This window comes from Neolamprologus multifasciatus, chromosome 3 (genome assembly GCF_963576455.1).
Source record: "Neolamprologus multifasciatus chromosome 3, fNeoMul1.2, whole genome shotgun sequence".
In the NCBI taxonomy this organism is placed as follows: domain Eukaryota; kingdom Metazoa; phylum Chordata; class Actinopteri; order Cichliformes; family Cichlidae; genus Neolamprologus; species Neolamprologus multifasciatus.
In genome coordinates, this window is record NC_140441.1 from 26609600 (window position 1) to 26628667 (window position 19068).

General features: G+C 39.5%; 3 protein-coding genes across 6 annotated transcripts in view; all 3 read left to right on the forward strand.

The window, feature by feature from the left end:
* LOC146522323 (myeloid-associated differentiation marker homolog) overlaps positions 1-5281 on the forward strand; it is a 29476-nt gene extending 24195 nt beyond the window's left edge. For all 3 annotated transcript variants that reach the window (XM_085153717.1, XM_085153719.1, XM_085153718.1), the window contains one exon: positions 1962-5281. In XM_085153717.1, the coding sequence (XP_085009843.1) occupies positions 2087-2935 (849 nt within the window). In that variant the 5' untranslated portion in view covers positions 1962-2086 and the 3' untranslated portion in view covers positions 2936-5281. The remainder of the gene's footprint in view (positions 1-1961) is intronic.
* Positions 5282-5362: 81 nt separating this feature from the next.
* On the forward strand, positions 5363-11258 carry LOC146522326 (uncharacterized). 2 transcript variants are annotated; one of them, XM_085153695.1, is made up of 5 exons: positions 5363-6784; positions 7677-7865; positions 8079-8138; positions 8508-9884; positions 9957-11258. In XM_085153695.1, the coding sequence occupies exons 1-5, from the start codon at positions 6778-6780 to the stop codon at positions 10232-10234; spliced, it is 1911 nt and encodes a 636-aa protein (XP_085009821.1). In that variant the 5' UTR covers positions 5363-6777; the 3' UTR covers positions 10235-11258. The 2 variants fall into 2 exon arrangements, with proteins under 2 accessions (XP_085009821.1, XP_085009820.1); XM_085153694.1 differs by having other exon boundaries at positions 8508-11258.
* Positions 11259-13544: 2286 nt separating this feature from the next.
* LOC146522327 (myeloid-associated differentiation marker homolog) lies at positions 13545-18486 on the forward strand. The gene is made up of 2 exons (XM_085153720.1): positions 13545-13763; positions 17025-18486. The coding sequence occupies exon 2, from the start codon at positions 17150-17152 to the stop codon at positions 17993-17995; it is 846 nt and encodes a 281-aa protein (XP_085009846.1). The 5' UTR covers positions 13545-13763; positions 17025-17149; the 3' UTR covers positions 17996-18486.
* Positions 18487-19068: the final 582 nt, after the last annotated feature.

The following is a 19068-nucleotide window of genomic DNA, read 5'->3' on the forward strand; positions in this document are numbered from 1 at the left end:
TAGGCTATTTATCAATCACTGTGATGCTGTTACTGTTATTTAAATTCTACAATGTGTACATTATTATTGTTATTATTATTATTATTATTATTATTGTATTTGTTTTATTAATTTTATTTATAGCCAAATCTCTTTTTGTTTTTAATATTCTCCAGGTGTGACTGTTGCCCCAACTCCACAGCTGGCAGACAGAAGAAAATCACAAGAGTTGTAGATCTGTAAGATGAGGCTCGAGTGGCAAAAGGATAAGACTGATGAGCTCACCAAAGAAAGAGACTATCTAAAGGAGCAATTAGCAGCATGTAAGTCCACTCTTAAAAACATTACATAGCTAGTCACATAATTCCTCTGCCTGAGCACTTGCATAAGCATTTTGTTGAGTAATTTTGTCTGTGTTGTCTTTTTAACAGTTTTACTAGCTCTCAAAGGAACCCACATGTTCTGTCCAGGATTCCAGTGAGGTATTGAGCATATCTTCACTGTCCTCTGATGGGTCTTTTGATGAGAGTTCCGACTCCTCCATGAGCACAACTTCATCAGATAAAGACAGGAAGAAGAGGAAGAAGGGCAAAGCAAAAAAACACAAGAAGTCAAAGAAACATGACCAAAAACCAAGAACAAGAAGTCAAGTGATTAACTTAACAGTTTGCATGTGGTGTGTTTCATTACCACACTATTACATTAATGATTATGCTCTCTCAAATGCAGTCCAGAATCCGAAGCAAGTGGTCAACCGGTATAACAAGATTTTGAGGCTGTTCAAAAGAGGAGGCACCATGTCTGCTGCTGATTTTTGGTTTGAATGTTACTTCATTATTTTACTTTTATAAATTCTGTAGTTTAATTTTAATCATCATACATGTGATACACTTTATGTAAAGAGCTACAAGTCATATAGTTTGCATCCAGCCGTGTTCTGTATTTCCTCAAATATTGGCTGATAGTTTATGACACTTTTTTATTTTTGTATCAAAATTTGTGTGTCCAATCTGTAAGCATTGTTCTCATGTTTTTGTGATTGGCATCTTAAAAATATATTGCATTCTGGATCTACCCTGTGTGTTGTCATTTATTTTTTGTTACAATGTACTTTAAAAACTTTCACATCTATAAATAGGTTGTAAGGTATATATGGTCCCCACTTCAGATGGGCTCACTCAAGATACTTTACTAACAAGTAGTAAATGGTTTGTAACTTCCTAAATAAGTTTATTAAGGTATTTATGAGCATTTTAGATAATCTATCAAAAAAGAAGTTGGTCGATAGTGAGTTACAGCTTTAGCAGCCTTTAAGTGACAGTTATAAATGTATTGTAAGACATCTGTTAAGATATATATGAGTGATGAAACCCTGATATTCAGTGTTTATAAAACATCTAGTATGAAACTACTATGTGTAGTACATGTAGAGTTTATAGCATTATATAGGATATGTTAACCATCTACTTACCTTTTACCAGTTATTTTGTATACCATTGAACATCCTGAAATGACTGGTTTGTAACTGATGCAGAGTAGCGTTTATAAATGGTTAATCAATGAGTTGTAGAACATGAAAACATAATTAATAAAAAGTGTTGTACATTAGCTTATTCATCATGAATAAAGTGTTTAAAGCAGTGCTTGAAAACTATTAACTGATTATGAGAAATACTAAGAATGGCATGTGATTTTAACAAGAAATAAGACTAAACTTAAAGGTTAGACTTTGGAAAACTCAGCTACTGTTTTTATGGACTGTACATAATAAAAAGGATAACAAAATAAAAATACAAATAAATAAATAATACTAAAATAATTTTTAAAATAATTTTAAATATAGTTTTTTAAAAATTAAAAAAAATTTAAAATGTCTAAAATAATTTGGTTTTCCACAGACGTACTGTACAGTTATTCCTTAACTGCATATTAACACATCTTTGCTTCATTTTATTCTGATTATCTTTGTCTTCTTCCTGCAGATTATGAGACAAATGCCAACTAAGTAGAGGAGAAGCAGGATCCGACATTCAGTACAAGACTTGTCTTAAAACTTGCAGGACTATTACAGTCACTTTCACCTCCTGACAGACTGTAACATCCCATCATGCCATTGATTGTGGTCCCTACTTCCCAGTTGTTCAGGATGCGAGTAGCTGCCCTGTTATTCACCTGTGTGGCATTCAGCGCTGCTGTACGTGGAGCTTATCTGCCCCACGGAGGCATGGCTGACTGGTGCATCTTCTGCTGGGCGTTCAGCTTCGCTTGCACTCTGCTGGTCCTGCTGGTCCTGCTGGTAGAGTTGTTTGGCCTCCAGGCCCGGGTGCCAGTTTCCTGGTCCAACTTCCCCATCACTGTCGCCTGCTATGCTGCACTCCTCTGCCTTTCAGCATCCATCATTTTTCCAGTCTTCTTCCTTAGACACCAGTTGTTCTATCATGTAGCTCGTGACCATCGCATAGTTTCCACAGTCTTCTCCTGCCTGGCAGCGGTTGCCTACATGGGGGAGGTGAGCCTGTCTAAAGCAAGGCCAGGAGAGGTGGCAGGTTACATGGCTACAGCTCCGGGCTTACTGAAAGTGTGCCAGACCTTTTTGGCCTGTATTATCTTCATCCTCATCAGCAACCCAGTGACATACGACCATCATCCAGCTTTGAAGTGGTGCATGGCAGTGTACTGCATCTGCTTCATCCTCTCCATGGCTGTGGTGGTGCTGTATGTGGGAGATTGCACCAGCTGTCTCCCCATCCCATTCTCCAAGTTCCTGTTGGCATATGGGCTCCTGGCAGTTATCATGTATTTGTCCGCCACCTTCCTCTGGCCCGTGTTCCAGTTTAACTACAGGAGAAACGATGACCCAGAAACAATCGCCGCAGCTGTAATCACTGCCATCAATTTCCTGCTTTATTTTGCTGACCTAGTGTACAGTGCCAGGTTAGTGTTTGTCAGTGGCTGAGAAGTGGAGAGATGTAGCGCTAATTTTGACCCCCCCCCCCTCCTAATTTAAAAATCCTGAAACGTTTTTTAAATCCTTAAAATCCTACAAAGGGATCCCATATTTGCAAAGCCTGGTTTACCTGTGAGTATGTATTTATTTGAATGTGATCAAATAGTTGCCATACAGTATTCTAATTACTCTACCTCTAATGTGAAATGATGGGCGAAGGACACTGTCTCAGCTGAACTCTGGACACACACACACACATACACATACACTGATACGCACTCATCCCTTTCCCAACGCCTTCGATACTTGTCTCCTCCTGGAGAACACGGTGGGTCTGGGCCCAGCGCTGGAAAAAATTCTGGAAAAAATGTTTCGGATTACTCCTCACCCCCTACCCACCCCTGTTGCTTGTCACGTGCTCCATAACGTTGTGCTGTGGACATTTATGTGCGTTCTGTGTAGAGGAGTTTTTTGGTTTTCTGATCTCATGCTGTCCTACCATAGCAGCACAGCATGAGTAGAGGTCTCTTTTTTTCCCCTCTTGGACTTTCCCATTGTATTGTACATTTCAGTGTTTTTCCGTAATACTACCGGTTTCCGACCTGTCTCCCCATGTGATGTCTGTGTTGTGTATGTAAGGTCGGGGGGTCTCATTTCACTGCAGGGCAACTTGCATGTGACAAATAAAGTTTTCTTGAATCTTGATGTGTGCAACACAACTCTTACATCAGCTATCAAAGTGTGAGATTTCACACAATGAAATACATTATGTATCATGAAAAAGTACATTATATACTATTAAAGCCAATAAGGTTAGCACACTGGAGCACAGGGGGATGGCAAAATTGGGCACTTGCATTTCAACACGCTCTAACTGAAAGATCATCATCCTGTAATCTTTTGTTAATAGCGCTTTAAAGTCATATCAGTATCAATATCATTATAATACCAACAAAGTGTTCTGATATTTGTATTTGTTGAAGGAATTAAGCTTTTATCATAAAACAAATATATCTCAGACTTTTTACTCACTTGGAAAGGAAATAGAATAAGTGAGATGAGCTGTCAAAGATGACAGTATCAATAATTAGTTATACTTAGTCATAAAACATACTTTTAATTCAAATAAGGATATACATTCTGAGTCACGTGTTTTCACCCTTTAAATAATTGCTACAATGAACACAAGAACTTTCATTTCATTGGAAATCTATACGTCTTTTTAAATACTCAACACTGATACATGAATCACTTGAGAGGAGACCCTGCAGAGTGGAAGGCACTATTCAGAACTTTATGCAAAGTTTTGATTTTTTTAAAGTAGTGAAATTTGTTAATATTTATTGTTTACACTGTTGGTCTCTGCAATATTGCCGTGTTAAAGCAATTACAGCAGTTTCCAGAAGAGGTTAATCAGTGTTTTGGTGCAACCTGAATAAACAGGAAGTACATTGCAAGCAAACAAAGAAGCAGGTATGGCAATGTGATACAGAAAGGAGGGCTGACAGAAATACAACAAAAAATTACTGAATTATACAGAAGCAGGGATCAGACAATTTAGTTTTTTGTGCCTTTGGGGACATTTTGACAGGCACTACAAAAACGTGCCACTATTGTGACACTGGGAGAGAACTATTAAAAATGTAAATTATTTTAATAAAATGAAGATCAATAAAGGTTAACACTTCAAGGTGGCTTTACAGGATGTAATGCAGCAGAAACATCACAGAAAAAAGTGCAAAGAATAAAGTCCAAACTGGTGTAAATGTGATTAAGCCTTTAGGGATACAGACACTTAGAAAAGAGGAATTTACCCATTTTAACATTTGTATGTTTGTGTTATTTCATAGTTGATTATAGTTTCTTTTTTTGGTTTTCTGAATTTAATGATGTAGTAGTAAGGTGAATAAAACTAATATTAACATGAAAACGTAAAATCTGACTTAATATTAAACACGTGCTTCTTCTATCCTTTAATATTCAGCATGTTTCTGCACAAAACGTGTGTCTTACCTGCAACCAGTCATGTGTAGCTATATACTGTACTTTCTACCTAAATTACACATTACGTGGCAAGGGCACAAAAAGAAAAGAATGCAACATTATACATTTACATCATCCACTTCATGTCATAGCAACATCCCACATAGCAAAATTGGTATTGTCACAATCTGGTTGTAGGAACTCAGGCGCAGAGCGGTTAGACGTCTCCAAAAACCAGTTTATTTACAGCATCAGTGCACAGTATATACAGTGAAGGGAATCCAAAACTCCAGGGAATCACAGGGTAGCTCTCTCACACTCACACACGTTCACACGGCAGGGAGGTCACAGGTCCGGGGAGGAAGGTCTGAAGCAGAAGAGAATGGAAGTCACAAACGAATCACAAATCTCAAATTACTAAGCACGAGTTCACAGGAGCTGCGAGAAACACTAACGTCAGTAGTGTGTTAACAATCATCCAGCGACGAGAGGATCTGTGTTCCAGCCTCAAATAGTGCTCCCGGTGATGACAGGTGACTGTTGTCGGGTGTGTGGGCCAAGGGCGGGAGCTCACAGTGAGCTCCGCCCAGGCAGAGAGGGAGAGAGAGAGAGAGAACCAAAACAGCACATGTAGCCTTGTGGGGCCAGCCGGCCAGGCACGGAGACCATGACAGGTATGGCCCAGATCTGGCCCACATAATGTGCTTACACATGGCCCACATACCGCAAAGAATGATGGCCCTTTGGCAGCCCAGATCAGGTTTGCCAGAGGTAGACATGGGCCAGCACAAGGCCAGTTGCAGACATACAGCTGGCTCTGTGCTGGCCCAGATGTCAGCCAAATGTGTACCTTAATCAAGCCATGTAATAACAACATGTGCAGGAACATAAATAGTGCAAAAGTAACATGACAAACCTCTGTTCAGACAGTGAATTAACTGATTCTTTTCCTTTCCCCCTTATTACTCAAAGCACTCTGTATAACATGCCATATTCACCCAGTCACACACTTTATGTGTTTTCTAATTACATTCATACACATTCACACTCTTGACATGCAGATGGAGGAGCCAGAAGTCAAACCACTCACCTTCCGATCAGTAGGTGACCAGCTCTACCACTTGAGCTACAGCCACCCGGAGGTAAACATGAGTAAACCCTCACTAGGTTTTGGATAAAGTGTACACTCACAAACCTGTCATAACTGAATTTGTAACGTTGGCTACCATAGCAGTATAGTATATTAACATTGCACTTTGGGGTTCCAACTAAAATAGGAAAATAGGAACATAAATAGTGCCACCATTGCCAGACCTGGCCCACATCTGGTTGACATACACCCTGCCATGACACCAGTCAGTCAGAAGTGCCAGCTTGATGCCAGATCCTGGCCAGACCTGTTTTCTATGAGCCTGGGCCACATAAACCGAACCACAATCGGGCCAGATGTGGCATGTCATCACATTGACAGTGCCATCTATACCAGGCCTGGCCCATATCTGGATGGCATGCGTCTTACCATGCCAGACGTCAGCCAGCAGTGCTGGCTTGATACCAGATCTGGGCCAGACCTGCTTGCTATATGGGATGCTATAATAACATAATAACATATAGGGGCTCATATCAGGACCAATGGAACATTTATCTTATCTGTTCTATAGAAGGGTAAACCTCACATCTGTGTTAAGATATTCTGCAAATGCAGAATTCAGCAACTGAAAACAAACATTCAGCTGCACTTTTTATTTCCACTCAAACCGAAACCCTGAGCTCTCTCCATGCCAACGTTTCAAACAGCAAGTGAAAGTAAACCCACAGGAGACAAGCAACAGTCGTCAAGCTCTGCTCTTCACTGATTTTCTGCAAGCATGCCTGGTAAGTTATTTTAACTCTAATATTCTGCAGTCATAACGACCATGTGCATTTTGAGAAGCCTAATAAATAATCGAAGGAAACGACACTTGGTTGGTGCTTTGAGACTATTGTGATGAAATCACAATCACAGAAATGTCGGACCAAACCAAGCACGTAGCCTGCTTTTGATTTTTTATGACACATGACTCATCATGTTAATCTGTCAGCCAGATTGCATTAAATATATTTGATTTGAATGGCATTTTCTAGCTTTTTATAATTGAATAAAAAACAAACAAATCAAATCAAATTAGCTCTTTTTTGTCATTTCACCTAAAAGGCTGCGCAGTGAATGCAGGAAAAAATGAGACCAAGAAATCAAAAGTGAAACCAACAAGAACAAAGCTTGATGACATAACATTGCATTATATTTCAGGAACCACTAGATGGACCAAAACCAAACATTGGTAGAGCAGAGCTGTTGCTTACTGTCTTCCCATTTTCACCTGAAGGTCCCGGTGTTCTGGGAATCCATCCTACCTGCTGTTTCTACACATGTGCACAACACAAAATTAAGTGGCGAGCCATCCTACCCTTGTGAATATTAGCTAGAAAAATACTCTGACTGGTGCCTGCCTTTGTGAATGTGACCTACAAGCATACTTTAACAGCTAAATTAAGTGGCAAATTGTCCTACCTTCTGAGCTAGAAGCATACTTCGGCTGCACAGAATGCAATGTCATGTTTCTCCTATGCCGTCATTATTTTGTGGATGTTTTTAACCTCCTCTGGTGATTTAAGCATTTTACAAATATGTGCAATTGTTTCAGCAAAAGCATAAATGAGTGATAATGGATTTTCCAGCTACATAAATGTACACTATTAATTAAACGCTGCAATTTATCTTTTCTAGAACACTCTGGAATGCTCCATCCCTCTGCTAAAATCAGGGAAAGCATCTCTAAGCACGTATGGATCAAATTAACAGGCCCTGCAGCTGGATCTCTGACAGAAGCTTTCTGTCAAAATGTAGCAGGTTTGCAGGAAAACATGAGCGCTAAAGTGGTAACACCACGAGAAGCACAGAAAGATGACATGACAGGTATCTTGAATAACTAAACAAATAAATGCAGTATTTCTGTGTCATTTCATCTGATATCATTTTTCCAAAGCATGACCTTATTTCTCTCTATGTAATGTAGCAAATGACCTGAGCTGATATAAGTAAAAAAATTTTTTTTACAGGAATATAATAAACCGCTCTATAAAAACAGGATTATCAAATGTGTTATTTTCCCTCGTTTTGCCCTTTTAGTGCCACCAACAATGATTGTCATGGAAGGAAAAACAGCTGGGGCTCAAAAGTACATCAAAGGTAAGGAGACATGAGTTTGACTCAGTTGTGTACATGTAAATCATCATCACTGACTGCTCTCCTGGTCCTATGTTTTATTCTTTTTTGTAAATAAAATGGAGGAGTCTGGGAGAGTGTGTTAAAATGTCTATTTCATTTCATCCTTGATTGCTTTCTATTTTCTTCTTCTTTCCTTTGTCAGTGTACACAGTCATATCTTCTTCTTCTTTTCGCACAAACCTCTAGTTAACAAACAATCATTCTCTAATGAGTGATGGCTTAACAACAGACACATTTATGAATATTTTGGATGTTTAATCTTCAAGCTCAAAATTACAACATATGAGTACTCAAATGCTCTATTAATTTTCTGTCTTCATTTGTTTCCAGTGGAAAAATTATACAGGATTGTCCTTCTGGGAAACACTGAAGCTGGGAAAAGCAGCCTAGCAAACACCATGTTTGGACAAGACATGTTCAAGGTTAACAACACTGAATGTCAAACTGAGTCCAAATCTCTCTATGGAAGAAGGATTACCCTGATCAACACTCCTGATTTCTCTGGCCCAGGTAGATCAGAGGAGGAGCTGAAGCCTGAAATACTGAGGTGTGTCACTGAGTGCACTCCGGGGCCTCATGCTTTTCTCATTGTGCTCAAAGTGGGGAAATCCACAGAGCAGCAGCAGCAGGCTGTCATTGAGAAAATAAACCAGTATTTCTCAGAGGAGGTTTTCAAATATGCTGCAGTTGTCTTTACTCAGGATGGCCCACAGTCAGATGAAATGGAAGTAAAAGAGTTCATAGGTCAGAATGAATATCTGAGTGACCTGGTGAAGAAGTGCAAGAGCCGATACCACATCATTAATAAATACAACGAACAGGGTGACAGCAGCCAGTCAAAAGTGGCAGAACTGCTAAACACAATAGACCAGGTAGTTAAAGAAAACAAGGGAGTGTGCTACACTAACAAGATGTTGCCACAAGTAGACACCCGTAATAAGGCTAACAGCAGTGTCTCTAAGAATGAAATGATCAAACTTGCAGGCGCTGCAGCAGAATCCATGGCAAAGGCTTTCTCTGGGTCAACTGTTGTAGTTTTAACTCCAGGATCAACAAATGCAATAGAGAAAGATGGCACTGAAATAGATGAAAAAGAAGGAGAAAATGTAGAAGGAAAAGCTACATCAAAAAGAACTAACAATGGACAGAAAGAAATGACAAAAGAAGGAGAAGAAGAGGAAGAAGAAGAAGAAGAAGGAGGAGGAAGAAAAAATGAAGAGCATGTCACATCAGAAAAAATGGATGATGAACAGACAGAAATGACAAAAGAAGAAAATGGAGAAATAACAAAAGAAAAAGAGGAAAGAAAAAGTGAAGGGGAAGTAGCAAAAGAAGCACAAGAAAGAAAAACAACTGGAAAATCAAATGAACTAGAACAAGATGAAGGACCAAATAAAACACAAGAAGAAATAGAAGAAGCAGGAGAAAAACTGGAAGAGGACACTCAAGAAAAGACGGAAGGAAAAAGGGAAGACAAGCCACACAAAAAAGTACAAGAGAGTGCAAGAGAAAACAAACTATTAGGGGGTGGGGCATCTGCAGGTGGTGGAACAGCTGCAGGAGGTGTTGTGACTGCTGGAGTATTATTAACAGCTATAGGAGGTAGTGCAGCTGCTGGAGCAGTATCAACAGCTATAGGAGGTGGTGTAGCTGCTGGAGCAGTATCAACAGCTATAGGAGGTGGTGTAGCTGCTGGAACAGGAGCAGGTGCAAGTGCTGGTACAGCAGGGGCTGGAGGGGCTGGAGGTGCAGCAGGAGCAGTAGAAGCAACAGGAGCAGGTGCAAGTGCTGGTGCAGCAGGGGCTGGAGGCACAGCAGCAGGATATATGGCAGCAGCAGCAGCTGTAGTCACTGGAGGAGCAGTAGGCGTAGCATGGCTAATACAACAAATAAGAAATGTGATAGAGTTGATAAAACAACATCTTGGAGTGGTATTACTGGTGCTTGTTTTCTACTCGTTGCTTCTGTCATGGTTTTTTATCAAAGCACCATTTGCTGGGACCCTCCTCTTATCATTTTTGTTCCTGTTGCTTGTTATTATTCTTGTTATCATATAATCACACCATAAATAAGGGCTATGTCCAATATGGCACATAAATCAGAAACACAGAATCTGTGACACAACATCACAGGTTTTATAATTCCTTGTTTCAAAAAGGAGATTTTACAAAACCACCCAAAATATAAATTATTCCCATGCTGCTCTGTAATCAGAATCATTTTTTTTCTCTCTGTTTTGTCTTTTTTTTGTAAACTCAAGAAATGATTTCTTTATTTAAACAATTATGTTTAATAAAGTAATAATTCATTTAAAATCAACTCTGTACTCTAGTATTTCTACCAAATCACAAAACCTGTTTTTCCAGAGTAATTAAGCTACTCTCTACTTTTAAATAATTATATTTTTCAATAAGAAAATCAACTATGTTCTGTCACACATATTTCTTTGTGTTATAAAATAAATGAATGAATTGTCACTGATATTTTTGGATGCATTTTTCCCCTTACTGACTTGCAAGGTTGTGTTGAGTGCTTAAAAAGACAGCTTAAGAGGATTCTTGAGTTCTAAAACAACTGACAGAGTTGTAGGTATTTAAGCCTTAGAGTGGGTGTCTCTTTAGAGATGGTCCTAGTGTTATTGACACATTATTAATCATATGAGTCCTCACATAGGCCAGAGTGTCGAACCTCTGTAAGACATTGCCCTAAATACACAATAAATACATAATACATAAAAAATTTAGAGTAATTGCCAAAGAAAACGATGGAGTGTGCTACACTAACAAGATGTTGTGGTTGATTTGGTTGTGGGTGCTACTACCCACATAGCATGGCTCAGACCTGGCCCACACAATGTGCTTACACATGGCTCACATACCGCAAAGAATGACAGCCCTTTGCTGGCCCAGATCTGGTTTGCCAGATGTGGCCCACACATGGGTCAGCACCAGTGTTGGGTAAGTTACTTTAAAAAAGTAATTAATTACTAATTACTTAGTCAATATTGTATTTAAAATACTTATCTAATTACTGTGTCCGAAAAGTAACTTAATTACTAAATAAGTAATTTAACTACATACTTATAAACCTTGAGTGGGCAAACAAAAGAAATTAATCATTTTTTTTAAAGACAGTACGCAGCAGTAGCATCTCTTCCATAATGTAGTATGTAGTAGTATGTAAGTTTAATTATTTTACAATGTAACACAAGTACATTGTAAGTAACTGTAATTAAAATACCTAAAAATGAACAGTAATTACAAGTTACAAGTAACGCGATACTGCCCATTTCTGGTGGTTCCCTAATATTTTTGCTGGGAGTTGGCAACCCTATTAGTAAGTTTGCGTAATATTTCCACTAAGTACTCTTTAAAATACCAGAATAGGGAGGATGGTGTAGGTTTAAATTTATTAGATTGATCAGTGTTGCTGAGCTATAAAATGTTTTGGGTGGAGTGTATTTTTTGCATACAGGTATAACAGAATAGCTTCAGTCTCTTGTTTTTTAAAACTTGAGTATGAACTTATACAAAATGTAGCAAGATATTTATAAAAAAAACCAGTTTTATTGATTACAAAATACGCTACATCGGATTCATATTGGTATCGGCAGATATCCAAATTTATGATATCGGAATCAGTATCGGACATTAAAAAGTGGTATCGTGCCATCTGTAGTTAGTACTAACTTGGTTTTAAAGCCTTTACTTTAAAATATACGCCGTTCAATAGTTGGCCTTAATCTTACAGAGAATGTGATGATTTCATGGATATTTAAAGTAAGCACTGAGAAATTTAGTAATGCCAACATATTGAAAGAACAATATTTGTCTCTTATATATAATACATTTATATATACAGTGTCAAAGGAACCTGTCTTTGAGTGAAGATTTAAGGTGACAGGAAATATAAATAACTGCAGCTTGAATCTGTATTGACGCTCAGTATTTGAAACAGAGTTCATTCACTGCTGTAATAACTGATCATGATTGAAATAATAACTTTAATATTGGCCATATTTACATTACCAAAGTGAGATGACTTTAGTCTCATGAACAACATCAGCTAATTGTTATTTACTAGCTAATCTTAAAATGACTGTTCAGTACAGAAATGAAGCCCAATAATCATGATTTCACAGTCCTGTGGTCTCAACCTCAGATACTTATCAAATCAAAGCTCATGTAGAAACAAACAAACAAATGAACAAAAGATGTTTTCCTTCATTTCTGTCAAACAAAGCTGTATGAAACATTTTCAGCTGTTAGTATCATGGTTGCTAGGCAACCTGGGCAGCGCGACGGAGGCTAGACCGTCCCATTTCACAAGCCTCTCACTTCCGCACTTCTCGTACTTATAGTACGCACTGTACGTAGTACGCGTAGTGCGCGTACTTCAAGCGTGCAGACCCTGAATTGGGACAAAGCCATGGTCTGCAATGTAGTCCCGCATGAAGTGCAAGTTGGCACCAATTAATTTTTCTGCAAACTTGACTTTCCGTTGTAGACCATTGTAGTCCTGTTTAGTGGCTGATCCAAACCAGTAATGAATGAGCAGAGATCAAACTGGATTATTGCAGAGTAGAACTGGATCAACAGCTCCTGAGCCAGGCTGACCTTTAAGCTGGTGCAGGAAGTCTATCCTCTGCTCTGTCCTCACTTAAGATCCTGGGAGACTGTGGATCCCAGAAATCTGAAGAATTCTACAGCACACACAGTACCGTTCAACCCCACATCTTCATGCATGCTCATCACCATCCTCGATGAGTCTAATGACTTGTCATCTGTGAACTTCACGCTTTTACCAGACGGGTGTTTGGCCCGTGGGCCAAATTTGGCCCGCAGCCTAATTACATTTGGCCCGCGAAGCCATACCAAATTACTATTAGAGCTGGCCTACTGGTATTATACAGCTAATATATATATTGTTTAGTATTAACCTTTGCTTGTTCCATATTCAGTTTTTCAGTAAAACTTGTTTGAGTCCATAAGAAAAGATTCATTCTTATATCTAGAGGAAGATTTTTTTTTTTCAATAAATATTAATGTTAGTCTGCGACTTTGTTCCAGTTTTGAATTTTGGCCCACTGTGTATTTGAGTTTGACACCCCTGGCTTAGAGGGAGGAGAAGAGAGAGGAGGACACAACCCTGGGAGGATTTTCAGGATGCTTGATGCGATTCTTTCCAGCCTCACTTACTGCTTCCTCTCTGTAAAATTCCACTCAGGAGTCTTGACTCAGAAGTAACTTGAAATTTCGAGATAGTCATAATGTGGGGTTACTGTGTCAGAATTTTGACACAACAACCCCAAATTATGACATAACTCACACTTTTGACCTATCGCTGCCTGTTAATTTATATGACCTTTTTATTTGTTCCTTTATTATGTGAGTAAGCCATCACCGAGAAGAGGAACTGTGACGATTTTGCTGGACGTGGAGGAGGTTTTAGACTTTACCAAATATGGCAGTGTGGGGCGTGGGACCCACAGCTCGCAGACAGTTATCGCTGGATAACAGAGGGGATGCGCCGAGGAACTTAAAGCTTTAACATTATTGTGAAATAAAACTCCTGGCTCAGAAATCGGTAAGATCCCGCCTCAGAATGATATGTTGCTCTGAAAGATTTTAAGTAAAACTTAGCAGCTCGTGTTTATCGCGGTCTATTCTTGGAGTAGAGCTCATTACAATAGCACCGAGGCGCGGTATGTCCGCTATCTGACATGGAAAACCTCTTAATTACTCGGTTTTACCCTTGATAAACGCATCTGTTATACAGAACATACTCTTAGAAATAAACACGCCTCCTCTGGTAGGGTATCTGCATGAAAACGAGCATATTCTTTCATAGCTTTATTATTTTAGGAGAGGTAAGAAATCCTGCAATAGCCTATTTGATTAAACATAACCTGTTATTTGTGAGAAACTTTCTTTGCCCCCATTTTACAACAGTGTGGGTGGTTCCCTTTAACTTTTAAGCTTTATATGGCACTACCCCCTCGACTGGGTTGTGTTAAGAACCGAGGTATGCATGGTATGCGCGCTACCAAACCAAAAGCGTAAACCCAAACCTGGTTTCCTGTCAGCAGAAGAGGCCACATAACCTACACCGCACAACCGCACCTTTTCCTGATGTCTCGGTACCATGCTGCTGCTGCAATATTAACAATAATCTCTCTCAGTTTAGATCACCATGCATGGAGTGTGTTTAAACCGAGAGAATCCAACAGGAACTTAAAAAAAACTTTTCTGGATGTTGATCCCTGTTAAAAAATATACCTGAAATAGTCCTAATATTCTGGCATGATTGCCATTTAGTCTGAAAAACTGCTTCGATGTTGCTACTGTTGCTTCCTGGATACACGCTGTTAGTTCTTCAGAGCTGCTTCCTGTTTTGTGTGAGTCCCTTTATGTGCAACAGGATATGTGACACCGGAGTTAATGGCAATTGAACGTGACCTATGGGGGCGGGGGTGAGCTAGAGTTTATCTTCTAGTGAAATTCGCCACACCCTAGAAATACAACAGATGTTTCACTCTTGCATTAAAAATGATGTAGGGAAAAGGGTATTTCCTTACTCATTCAATCTGCCAAAACATCTGCTTTTACCTATCTCGTAAGTATATGGGGATTTGGCTAAAATGCAGAATGCAGAATTTGGAAACACTGGCATCATAAAGCTCTATAGATTAGCTTCAAGATACCAGATTCATGTGGACTTCAGAGGGAGTCCACATGAGTAATGCACATGAGAAGTTATGAGTAGTGCGGAAACTCTTAATCTTAAAACTCTTTACTCAGTCTTCACTGTGAGTGTTTAGAGCAGGGGTCCCCAATCCCAGTCCACGAGGGCCGGTGTCCCTGCAGGTTTCAGATGTGTCCTTGAGCCATCACAGCTGATGTAAATTGATAAATTACCTTCTCAACATGTCTTGAAGTTCTCCAGAGGCCTGGTAATGAACTAATCATATGATTCATGTGTGTTGACTCAGGGTGAGATCTAAAACCTGCAGGGACACCGGCCCTCGTGGACTGGGATTGGGGACCCCTGGTTTAGAGGCTAGGCCCACTTAATGCTCCTCAATAATAATGGGAATTTCAAGCAGAAATGAACTGAACTGGGGGTTTTCTCAGCAGTGCGTTCACAGTGAGGGACTCACCTGCTAAATCTGAAATGAATAAAATGAGTGTCAGTGAAAATGCAGCCGTTAGATTAATGCACAAATGTTGCATTTGTCATTATTAGATTGTAATTTTTAAGGTGATTTACAGATGTGATGCAGTAACATAGTAACCGGGACAGCTTGTGGTCTGATGCTCAATAATATTTGGTATTTTTTGTAAGCAGTTCCACACAGATTTCCATTTGTAATAATGCAGCTTTCCTCTCGATAAATACTGGACTCCACCTGAGTACTAATCTTCCGAACCTTTTACATAGTGCCCAGTGATTTCTATCAGTACAGTTACTTCTCATGTCAAAAGCATACAGATTTCCTTTTATCCCCCTCTTATTTATCTGAACTGCCTTGCTGTTTCCTGAGAGAAACACATGTGAAACCTGAGCTTACACTTGATTATTTTTGTTAAAAGTCACTCATCAATCGCTGTCTCATGCTCCCTCCTTGGAATTTATGAACCACTAATTCGCATGGTTCTTGGCTGTGTTTTTTTTACTGAAGTGAACAGCCCTCATCTCATCTAAATTACAGAACACTGTTAGTAGATCAACCTGCAATTGTGTAATAATGTGGCATAATGTTTTGCCCCACTCAGTAAATCTGTCCTATATTCTTTAAAATTAAGCACTTCTCTTACATGATCTACTCTTTGTTTATTATGTCTGTTGTTTTTATGAATGTTTAAATGGGCTATCACAATGAATTATGGGACAGCTTGTTTCTTCTTCCCCTTTATAAAGAATGATGCTGACAACGAAGGAAGCACTGAACTTCCTTTCCTTAATATTTGGAGGACTGGAACAGATCTCATTATGGCCACTAAATAGATACTTCCAGGCCACTTCTGTTAGTTAGTAAGATTCCTAGGAGAAATTTACTATTGGAACACATCCCAGGTTAGCTCTTTATATACACTGGGTCACAATCAGCCCCTGATGACAGCCAAATGGCTTGAATTCTTCTCACGCATTCATGCAACAACTAGCTGCTCATAGAAGGTTGCACACACAGGCAATGAAGCATATTTGTTGAAAATATACAGTATAAATACAACCCAACCAGCAAACTAAAACGGCCATGCTTTGGATAACAGACCAGGATTAAACTCTAGAGAGTTTGAAAAGCACTACACCCACTATGGTTTACACTGAGGGACTTTCCAATTCCTTGAAGATTAAGCAGGCAGAACTCAGCTTCCTGCATACACAGGCCACAGCCTGAACGCCAGACCTCACAAATTCCTTTAGCTTTGTGCAATTTAAGTTAGAGCCCAGACATGTTTGTCAGGGGTGAGCAACTTTTTAATAATTAGATTAGTAAGTTTGATGTTGCAGGTCACTAGGCATTGCATTCCCCCCGTACATTTGGCTGTTAGCTTATTTATGAACAGTCGAGTGGTAAAATTTTGCTAGTATAGCATAAGGATGGCATGTGATTTTAACAAGAAATAAGACTAAACTTAAAGGTTAGACTTTAGAAAACTCAGCTACTCTTCGTTATGGACTGTACATAATTAAAGGAATAAATAATAAAAAAAAAATCCAAATTTTTTTAAATTTCAAAAATAATTTTGTTTTCCACAGACGTACTGTACAGTCAATCCTTAACTACATATTAACACATCTTTGCTTCATTTTATTCTGATTATCTTTGTCTTCTTCCTGCAGATTATGAGACAAATGCCAACTAAGTAGAGGAGAAGCAGGATCCGACATTCAGTACAAGACTCATCTTAAATCTTGCAGGACAATTAAAGTCACTTGCACCTCCTGACAGACTGTAACATCCCATCATGCCATTGATTGTGGTCCCTACTTCCCAGTTGCTCTGGATGCGAGTAGCTGCCCTGTTATTCACCTGTGTTGCATTTAGTGTCGCTGCACATGGAGCTGATCTGCCCCACGGAGGCATGGCTGACTGGTGCATCTTCTGCTGGGCGTTCAGCTTCGCTTGCACTCTGCTGGTCCTGCTGGTAGAGTTGTTTGGCCTCCAGGCCCGGGTGCCAGTGTCCTGGTCCAACTTCCCCATCACTGTTGCCTGCTATGCTGCACTCCTCTGCCTTTCAGCATCCATCATCTTCCCAGTCTTCTTCCTTAGACACCAGTTGTTCTATCATGTAGCTCGTGACCATCGCATAGTTTCCACAGTCTTCTCCTGCCTGGCAGCGGTTGCCTACATGGGGGAGGTGAGCCTGTCTAAAGCAAGGCCAGGAGAGGTGGCAGGTTACATGGCTACAGCTCCGGGCTTACTGAAAGTGTGCCAGACCTTTTTGGCCTGTATTATCTTCATCCTGATCAGCAGCCCCGTGACATACGACCATCATCCAGCTCTGAAGTGGTGCATGGCAGTGTACTGCATCTGCTTCATCCTCTCCATGGCTGTGGTGGTGCTGTGTGTGGGAGAGTGGACCGGCTGTCTCCCCATCCCATTCTCCAAGTTCCTTTCAGCATACGGGCTCCTGGCGGTTATCATGTATTTGACTGCCACCATCCTCTGGCCCGTGTTCCAGTTTAACAAGAGTTACAGGAGAAACGATGACCCAGAAACAATCGCCGCAGCTGTAATCACTGCCATCAATTTCCTGCTTTACGTTGCTGACCTAGTGTACAGTGCCAGGTTAGTGTTTGTCAGTGGCTGAGAAGAAGAGAGATGTAGTGAACAATAGCTTTGCAGAGCAGTGGAGCTAATGCTGAAATTTTAAAATCCTGAATTTTTAAAAAAATCTTGAAATCCTACAAAGGGATCCCAAATTTGAAAAGCCTGTTTTGCCTGTGAGTATGTATTTCTTTGAATGTCATCAAATAATTGCCATACAGTATTTAACCTCTAATGTGAAATGATATGCGCAACACAACTCAAACATCAGCTATCAAAGTGTGAGATTTCACATAATCGTGTGGGGAAAAAGTACATTATATTCCATTAAAGCCAATAAAGTTAGCACACTGGAGCACAGGGGGATGGCAAAATAGGGCACTTGCATTTCAACACGCTCTAACTGAAAGATCATCATCCTGTAATCTTTTGTTAATAGCGCTTTAAAGTCATATCAGTATCAATATCATTATAATACCAACAAAGTGTTCTGATATTTGTATTTGTTGAAGAAATAAAGCTTTTACAATAAAACCAATATATCTCAGACTTTTTACTCACTTGGAAAGGAAATAGAATAACTGAGATGAGCTGTCAAAGATGACAGTATCAATAATTAGTTATACTTAGTCATAAAACATACTTTTAATTCAAATAAGGATGTACATTCTGAGTCATGTGTTTTCACACTTTAAATAATTGCTACAATGAACACAAGAACTTTCATTTCATTGGAAATCTATACCTCTTTTTAAATACTCAACACTGATACATGAATCACTTGAGAGGAGACCCTGCAGAGTGGAAGGCACTATTCAGAACTTTATGCAAAGTTCGGCATGTGTGCCACACTGCTGTGGTGAAAGTAGTGAAATTTGTTAATATTTATTGTTTACACTGTTGGTCTCTGCAGTAACTTTAAAGGATGAAAACCAGGTCCAGGTGGAGGAGCTGCCTGAAGAAACAGGAAGTACATTGCAAGCAAACAAAGAAGCAGGTATGGCAATGTGATACAGAAAGGAGGGCTGACAGAAATACAACAAAAAATTATTGAATTATACAGAAGCAGGGATCAGACGATTTAGTTTTTTGTGCCTTTGGGGACATTTTGACAGG

Bases quoted from the DNA above. Each gene is read 5' to 3' on its own strand.
- LOC146522326 (XM_085153694.1), top strand. The intron at 7,866-8,078 runs GTATCTTGAATA...TTGCCCTTTTAG, and splicing joins ACAGAAAGATGACATGACAG to TGCCACCAACAATGATTGTC. The intron at 8,139-8,507 runs GTAAGGAGACAT...ATTTGTTTCCAG, and splicing joins GGCTCAAAAGTACATCAAAG to TGGAAAAATTATACAGGATT.
- LOC146522327 (XM_085153720.1), top strand. From the start codon at position 17,150: ATGCCATTGATTGTGGTCCCTACTTCCCAGTTGCTCTGGATGCGAGTA.